General features: G+C 49.8%; 1 protein-coding gene across 2 annotated transcripts; it reads left to right on the forward strand.

Moving 5' to 3' along the window:
• Positions 1-2604: 2604 nt before the first annotated feature.
• Positions 2605-6918, forward strand: TMEM74 (transmembrane protein 74). 2 transcript variants are annotated; one of them, XM_028736284.2, is made up of 2 exons: positions 2605-2750; positions 3762-6918. In XM_028736284.2, exon 2 carries the CDS (start codon positions 3931-3933, stop codon positions 4900-4902), a length of 972 nt encoding a protein of 323 aa, XP_028592117.2. In that variant the 5' UTR covers positions 2605-2750; positions 3762-3930; the 3' UTR covers positions 4903-6918. The 2 variants fall into 2 exon arrangements, with proteins under 2 accessions (XP_028592117.2, XP_028592118.2); XM_028736285.2 differs by lacking the exon at positions 2605-2750 and adding an exon at positions 2757-3083.
• Positions 6919-8787: the final 1869 nt, after the last annotated feature.

Raw genomic sequence — 8787 nt, forward strand, 5'->3', positions numbered from 1 at the left:
ATGAAAAGAAGAGTAAAATATAAATAAAAATGGGTGGGGAAGTTTTCCAGCTCTTTAATGAATGTTGCTTCCCTTTTCAAGTTGCCTGATTAATCTTTTAGGCGGTTATATTTGTGGTTGCAGAAGCCTCCATGTTGCTATGCAGTGGGTTTTTTCTTCTTCTCACCATCTCCACACCTGACATCTTTGGCAGAACACATTTATGCAGTTATAAAAGAGCACAAAGCCGTCTGTGAACACTTTACTGCTGACAGTCTGAAAACAAAGTGAGAATCAGAAAGGCCTTTACTTGGAGCACTGCAGCTCTGAGTGAAAATGTAGGATCAGAGTCACCAGCCTATGAAGATAATGCTTTTGTGGGTGTGGTCTACTTACCCCAGGGATGGGGAACATATGGTCAGGATGACACAAAAACAAATTATGAATGGCATGGAGAAAGTAGATAGAGCAATGTTTTTCTCCCTCTCTAATACCGCTAGAACTCATGGTCATCATGTTGGAAGGTTCAGAATGGATGGGGGGGGGGAATACTTCTTCACACAGTTAAACTATGGAACACTCCCACAGGAAGCAGTGATGGGCACCAACTTAGATGTCTTCACAAGTTTATGAAGGTCAAGGCTATCAATGGCTACTAGCCACAATGGCTATGTTCTACCTCCACTGCCACAGGCACTATGTTTCTGAATTCCAGTTCCTGGGAATTGTGGTGGGCAGAGTTATGCTTGTGTCCAGCTTGCAGGCTTCCCACAGACATCCAGTTGGCCCCTGTGAGAGCAGGATGGTGAACTAGATGGACCATTGACTTGATCCACCCAGAAGGCTCGTTTTCTGTTCTTATGGCCATCAACTTGTTGCTGAGACTCCCAACTTCCATCAGCCCCAGCTAGCATTGTGAATGGCGATCTGAAGAGCCACAGATTCTCTGTTACTGAAGAAGAAGAAGAAGAGTTTGGATTTGATATCCCGCCTTTCACTCCCTTTAAGGAGTCTCAAAGCGGCTAACATTCTCCTTTCCCTTCCTCCCCCACAACAAACACTCTGTGAGGTGAGTGGGGCTGAGAGACTTCAAAGAAGTGTGACTGGCCCAAGGTCACCCAGCAGCTGCATGTGGAGGAGCAGAGACGTGAACCCAGTTCCCCAGATTACGAGACTACCGCTCTTAACCACTACACCACACTGGCTACTGATCTTGCATCTCATTGCACTAGCTCTTTCTTCTCTCATATCCATCACAAGTCCCCTTCATTGGAAATAATGAACATCCCGCTTTTTATATATATAAAAAAGGAAGTCCCCACATTATTATTTATTTAAAAAATATAATGTATAAATCACTGTGGCTGTTGTTGCATGAAAAATTCTATCTTTCCTGAGAGGAGCTCAGGGATATGGTTCCCTCTCCCCATTTTATCCTCCCAACAAGCCTGTGAGGTAGGTTAGGCAGAGGCAGTGGTTGGCTCAATATGCACCAGACCAGCTTCTCTCTCCTGTTAGAAACTAACAAGAGGTGTGCATTCCAAATGCGCCTGCACGTTGCCTTTTGTGTCTTGATAAAACAGCGATTGCTTTTTCCACCTGCCTTGCCCCACCCTCCAGCCTTCATAAGGGGGCTGTTTCCAGAGGAAGAACAGTGAGGGTAAAAGTGCTGTAGTGCTTTGTGAATCATATAATATGACTTTTCTTGTGGTTTTTCTGTTTCGTTTCCCCTTTTTTTAGTTGCTGCAGTTAACAGTGTTTGGTAGGAGAGGGTTGGTCGTCCTACTGATGATTTGTTATTTATTCTATAATTGTGATGTTCTATTATGTCGCTGTTATTTATTGTTTGTGAGCCGCTTTGCCACTGGCGTGAGTGCAAAACGACATAGACATACAGTGGTACCTCAGGTTACATACGCTTCAGGTTACATACGCTTCAGGTTACAGACTCCGCTAGCCCAGAAATAGTGCTTCAGGTTAAGAACTTTGTTTCAGGATGAGAACAGAAATTGTGTTCCGGCAGCGCGGCGGCAACAGGAGGACCCATTAGCTAAAGTGGTGCTTCAGGTTAAGAACAGTTTCAGGTTAAGAACGGACCTCCGGAACGAATTAAGTACTTAACCCGAGGTACCACTGTATCTGTTACGGATGCTTTAGTTGAGATTCCTGCATTGCAGCGGGTCAGACTTTATGACCCTTGGGGTCCCTTCCAAGTCTACAGTTCTACGATTCTATCATCATGAATGAATGAGCAATACTTGAGATGGAGAGGTAAGGAAACCACAATGAAATACTGAACGGATCTTGCTGAATTGCGCCCATCCCCGGCGGCAACTCTGCTTTCTCGCTCCTGCGCGAAACTCCCTTTGCGATCCTAAACCTCTGCGGCCGGCGCTAACTCGCTTGTTTGCGGGCGGGGAGGGCGGCACTCTGCACATGCTCGAAGGACGTCGCTTCATGGCTTCCCACGCGCCGAGAGACCAGCGCTGCCGGCGGCCTCTCACTCTGTCCGCCCCACCACCTCCCCGGGCTGCCCACTCAGGAACTCCGGACCCTGCCTGCCGCCCGCCTCTCCTCCCCCTGCAGGACTACGTCTCCCAGCATGCACCGCGAGCTCCTCCCCCCTCCCTCCCCCCACGAGCCCCTCGGGAGGCGGGCGGAGCAGCGTGCGGGAGGAGCGCGGCCGCCAGGACTTCTTGGCGAGACTTCAGCGGGATGGGCAGCGCCGCGCCGCCGCCGCCGCCGGGTGGGCGCAAACTGAGCGGGGAAAGGTATGTCCGGAGAAGGGGAATGAAGGGGAACCAGCTGCCGGGGTCACCCGAGTCCGCCTCCTGAGGACCCTTAGAAACGCGTCCGCCTGGAGTTTGCACGCAGACCCCGGGGAGGAAAAAGCAGGGAAAGGTCTCCGTGGTGCCAGCCTGGGCTGTGTGACACGGCTTTTGGGGGGCATCCCGCAACCCAGTCTGTTGGCACGGGCGCCCAGAAGGCAGCAGCTCTCCGGGGATGTAATTCATAATAATTATATTTTGCTTCATAGATGGATGGATAGATAGATAAAAGTCCATGCTGGGTGTTTTTTCCCTCCCTCACCTCCTTTCTTTAAGGTCAGTGGGTTGTTCTTTATTTTTATTTTTTCATGCTCCAAGTTTTCTCTCTGCCTTGCATGCAGCGCATCGTTCCTCTCCGTTTCTTTGCATCCTCTGTCTTTGAGGAGCATAATTTCATTGCAAGCGTGGCGGGTGTGTGTGTGTGTTTTAATCGGAGCTGGAGATCTGCTTCAGAAAGTGCTCCTTTCCCTCCTCCTGGGATTATCAGATTTCCACAAGAGAATAGAGATCCTGGATTTGCCGAGCTACAAGGGATTTGCTGGCTTCTTCCTAATTAGACTCCGCATTTGAATGTGGACTCCCCACCCCAGTTTAGTTCTTTCTTGAGTTTGCACTTTCCTCCCTTTGAAACTTGATGGTTTTTGCCTTTCAGGGGGAAGCTATGGGTATATATTTATGCCTCCCCTTTATTTCCAATGGGTTCTTTCTGTAATTGGATAGTGGTGTCAAAGGTTGATTAGAGTTCCTAATAGATTTGAGTTCGGCAAGCGGATTTCGGCTTTAAGTGCTTGATTAAAACAATCGCATTTGTTGTTTGCCTGCCACGCACACACATGCACACAAATGTACCCACACGCTGGACAAAATCAGAATAATGAGTTTGAGTCTGTATTAGCCTCATAATATATCTTGATGATGAAGCTGTTTTCTCCCTCTACCCCTTTCTATTTGCAGATTGAAAAGGAATGCTTGTCCAAGGAAATTTGTTTAATTGGGTAGTGGCTGAAACAGTGTCCAAGCTAAAACAGTGGCTGGAGAACAGTAGATTGCTTCAGTTGGGCAACTGATCTTTCGCACTTGATGGCGAGGTTGGAATTGTCACTGTTTACTGAAGCATGGGCTTATGAATGGTAAACCACGGCTAGTTCAAGGGGGCTTCCCGATGGCATGCGTGGAGCTTCTGTATCTCAACAAAGAGGGTGGTCAGTCCGATCAGTGTCAGAATATGGACTGGAGTGTGCCTACTCCCCCTGGTCAAGGACAGCCCGGTGAAAGTGTGGGAAGGACTGCAATCATATCCATGGCTTCTGAGTGCTGTGAGAGGCACTGCAAAGCCATCCAAAGGGCAGATCTTGCTGAAGCCCCTCTTTCCTTCACCACTGTTTCCTCACCGTGCCCAGAATGTACAACCACAGGTGAGATCACCTGCCATCCCAGCTTTCCCAAAGAAGCAAAGGAGGCAACCCAACAGAGAGCTTGCTGCTGCGAATCGGAGACATCCTTCACTTTTGTGGATGAAAATGTCAACAATCTGGACTACGCAGGGCGTCTTGCCCACAAGAGCTGCTGCCAAGGCCAGGATCTCATTCCCCACCCTGACCCTGCTGGAGAGATGCCCCTCGAATGGCCCTACGATCCACCCTCACTGATATCCGAGGAAAACGATGATGCTGCCTCGGAAGCTGATGGAGGAAAGTCAGTAGACTATGGCTTCGTCAGCGCCATCTTCTTCCTGGTCAGCGGGATATTGCTAGTGATCATTTCCTACGTGGTCCCCAGGGACGTGACCGTGGATCCCAGCACAGTAGCGGCAAGGGAAATGGAGCGGCTGGAGAATGAGAGCGCCAAGATTGGGGCTCACCTGGATCGTTGTGTGATTGCCGGGCTCTGCCTTTTAACGTTGGGGGGCGTAGTACTGTCCAGTTTGCTCATGATCTCTATGTGGAAAGGCGAGCTCTACAGGAGAAGCAGGTTTGCAGCCTCCAAGGAATCGGCCAAGCTCTACGGCTCCTTTAATTTCCGAGTGAAATCTTCCACAAACGATAACATGGAGTTATCGTTAGTTGAGGAGGATGCTCTTGCTGTAGATAGTTAGGACGTCCTTGGCACTCTGAGGCAGCAAAGGAGGAAGAACGTAATTGTCATTACATGAAACCAAATGAAGCTTAAAATAGCAAGCACCATCCATTGAAGAGTATCTTTTCCTAGCCCATTGAAATGGTATGTTTGCGTTCTGTAGACGTCGTAGTCTTGGACGAAAAGACAAAAGAGATAATATTCAAAATAATGCATACATGGGATTCAGAGTGATTGAAAATGGCCCTTTTGGTGTTTATGGAAATTCTTCAATGGCTGATGTCCATTGAAACTGCGTCGCTTAGAGCCACATTCACACCCTACATTTAAAGCTCTGTGATTCCACTTTAAACAGAGTTCCCTGGGAAAAGGGATAATTGATTGTGAAACCACGCTGGGGATTGTAGCTATGGGAGGGGAACAGGAGTCTTCTATCAACGCTCAACACCCTTACCAAACTACAGCTCCCAGAATTCTTTGGGGGAAGCCATGACTGCTTAAAGTAGCTTACATTTATTGTTTTAAATGTAGGGTGTGGATGTGGTCCTGGTGTACATGCAATAACAGTAGAATTCGGATTGCCATTGGCTGGCAGACCCACCCCCCAGTAAAGGTCTAGGAGCTGCCCTTTCCATTTTCCACAGCACCATTTGTAAGTGTGAATCCAGGGCTTTGTGGGGAATTAAAATGACATGTCCTTAATCTGCCCGGGGCCTGCCATCTTAATACCCCACAGTACCCCAAAGCGACATTGCATCAGGGTCCCTGTAGAAAATAAAAAGGATGGTGTGGTGCTATAAGCAATGAATGTTTAAGGGGGGCATGGGTAAGGTGTCAGCAGTGGGCTTTGCCGGGCTGCCAGGATTCCAGGAGCTGCCCACTCCCACTATTGAAACTTACATTGGCCTGAGTTCTTGGTGTGCTTTTTTCTTGGTATATTTAATAACAAGAGCGCCAACTTATTTAACGTTATTCAAGGCTGGCTGGTGGCATTGCCCATGTATTGTAGGATCAAGTGGTGGCTTATGTGTGAGACTGTGTCATCGCAGACAGAGCCTCCATGTGGCCTCTTCAGTGCAATGGTTTTCAGTGGAGTCAGGCCACACAATCAGCTGAGATGTGCACATCAACCAAGATCAGAGATGTCAAGTCTTGTGTGTGTGCGAACCAGGACTTGATGAGTCGGCAGCTGAATGCGTGGACTCACTCCACTGGATAACATCGTGTCTATGGCAAGAAGAAGGCTGTGTCTGTGTGTCAACATTCACATGTGCACACCATCTCTTCCATGCTATGGTCATCAAACGGTGCATATGTGAATTGTCTGTAAATAGCCAAGAGGTGTCTGCGTACTGAATTCACTGAAAAGCATTACAGTTAAGGTAATGGGAGATGTCACAAAGGTTCTGTATTCGCAAAGGCCCTTTCACACAGAGAAGGGGCAGATGAGATCTTCAGGTCCAAATAAACATTTGTAGCATTGCAGCCTGAACATGAGAACTGCCATAGCTCCAACTTAAGCATCTGTTAGGTGTACAGAAGGTCTCTGGCTCAATTTCTGGCATCTCGAGGTAGTGGTGGGCAAATCTTCCTGCCTGGAACTCTGGAGGGCCACTGCCAGTCAGTGTAGGCAATACTGAGCTAAATGGGCCAATGGGCTGACTCGGCGTAAGTCAACTTCCGATGTTCCTATGCATCCGAAGAAGAGTGATACAGAATCAGATCAAAAGCCTATCTAGCCCAGCTTCCTGTTTTCACAGCTGCCCAGCAGATGCCCACAGAATGTGAGCACAACAGCATTTTCTTTACTTGAGATTCCCAGCAACTGGTTTTCGGAGGCATGCTGTACCCAACAGTAGAGACAGAACATAACCATCACAACTGCTAGCCACTTATTGCCTTATTTATTGTTTTATTATTTATTGCATTAGTTGGTTGCTATTTAAAACAAAGGTTCAAAGCAACTTACCTGGAATGTGTACAAACCCCTTTTAAAGCAGTCTGAGTTGCTTTAAGTACCGTATTTTTCGTCCTATAGGGCAGTGTTTCCCAAACGTTTTTGGGCAACGGCACACCTGTTTACCGGAAAAAAATCTCGCGGCACACCACCATTAAAGCCCCGCCCCCGTGACGTCATTCGGGGAGCCGGCGGCCCGGGCCTGAGCTGGAAGGAGAGGCGGTGCTTTTCGGCACAAGGCAATCGGCCTGGAATTGTTTCCCGCGCGCTGCGAAAGGGAACAGCTGCGGTCGCGCGAACCCTCCGGCGCTGGGAGGGGAAAGGGCGGAGTCGCAGAGCACCAGCTGGCCGAGCGGTTGCGCGCAGCGTTGCGCTTTTGGAGAGCGTGCGGCTGCTGCTAGGGGATCCGGGGACGTGAGCAGGCCTGGCCCGACCCGGGTTGAAGGAGGACAAGCCGGCAGCGCGCCAAGTGAGTTCGGTTGCGCACGACGGCCCCCGCTCCCCCCACCCCCGCCGGATCCTCGCCGCCGCCGCCTCTCGCCCGCCTCCCTCCCACGGCACACCACCCGATGTCTCACGGCACAGTAGTGTGCCGCGGAACACCGGTTGGGAAACACTGCTATAGGGCGCACCGGCCCATAGGATGCACCTCGTTTTTTGGGGGGGAAATGAATAAAAAAAAATTCTTCCCCCCCCCCCAGCTGCGGGGCTGGGGCGGGGGAAGCCCGAGCTTCCCCAGCCCCCAGAACAGGCTGCTATCCGCAAGCCTTGCGAGCCCGACGGCAAGTCCCGCCAGGCGCACAAGGCTTGCGGACACCTGCGGGAAGCTTCGGGCTGCTGCCTGCAAGCCTTGCGAGCCTGTGGGAGCTCCTGCCGGGCTCGCAAGGCTTGCGGATAGCTTCCTGAAGCCTGGAGAGAAGAGAGAGGGGTCGGTGCGCACCGACGCCTCTCGCTCTCCAGGCTTCAGCGAAAGCCTGCATTCGCCCCATAGGATGCACACACATTTCCCCTTCATTTTTGGAGGGGGAAAAGTGCGTCCTATAGGGCGAAAAATACGGTACATCCTGCTGCAGAGAGTTCCACAGTTTAATTGTATGCTTCTTTTTGGTCTGCCCTGAATTGTCCAACGTTCAGCTTCAGTGGATGACCCCACATTATAGGATAATGAAAGAGAGAGGGAAACTTCTATCCACATCCTTCATGTAATGCATCATTTCATACACCTCTGTTGTGCCCTTTCTTACCTCCCCACCCCCACCCCAAGTTAATAAATAAATCAGCAGCAGTTGTTATTCTCTATGCTTAAAAAGTTTACCTTTAATAATGCTTTCTACCAGTTTTCTCAGGACAGATGTGAAGTAACAGCCCTGTAATTTTATGGATTTCCCCTGGATCCATTTAAAAAATGGTGTTACTTTGGTTGCATTCCAGGTGCAGAAACTGATCTTAGGGACAAATCACAGATATTTGTTAGAAGACCAGCAGTTTAACATTTGAGTTCTTTAAAAACTCTCAGGTAGATATCACCTGGACCACGTGATTTGCCTGTTTTTAATTTGTCAGGAAGGGGACGCAGTGGCGCTGTGGGTAAAACCTCAGCGCCTAGGACTTGCCGATCGCATGGTCGGCGGTTCGAATCCCCGTGGCAGGGTGCACTCCCGTCGTTCGGTCCCAGCGCCTGCCCACCTAGCAGTTCGAAAGCACCCCCGGGTGCAAGTAGATAAATAGGGACTGCTTACCAGCAGGAAGGTAAACGGCGTTCCGTGTGCTGCGCTGGCTCGCCAGATGCAGCTTTGTCACGCTGGCCACGTGACCCGGAAGTGTCTCCGGACAGCGCTGGCTCCCGGCCTCTAGAGTGAGATGAGCGCACAACCCTAGAGTCTGTCAAGACTGGCCCGTACGGGCAGGGGTACCTTTACCTTTACCTTTAATTTGTCAGGAAGGTGT

This window comes from Podarcis muralis, chromosome 8 (assembly GCF_964188315.1).
Source record: "Podarcis muralis chromosome 8, rPodMur119.hap1.1, whole genome shotgun sequence".
Classification (NCBI taxonomy): domain Eukaryota; kingdom Metazoa; phylum Chordata; class Lepidosauria; order Squamata; family Lacertidae; genus Podarcis; species Podarcis muralis.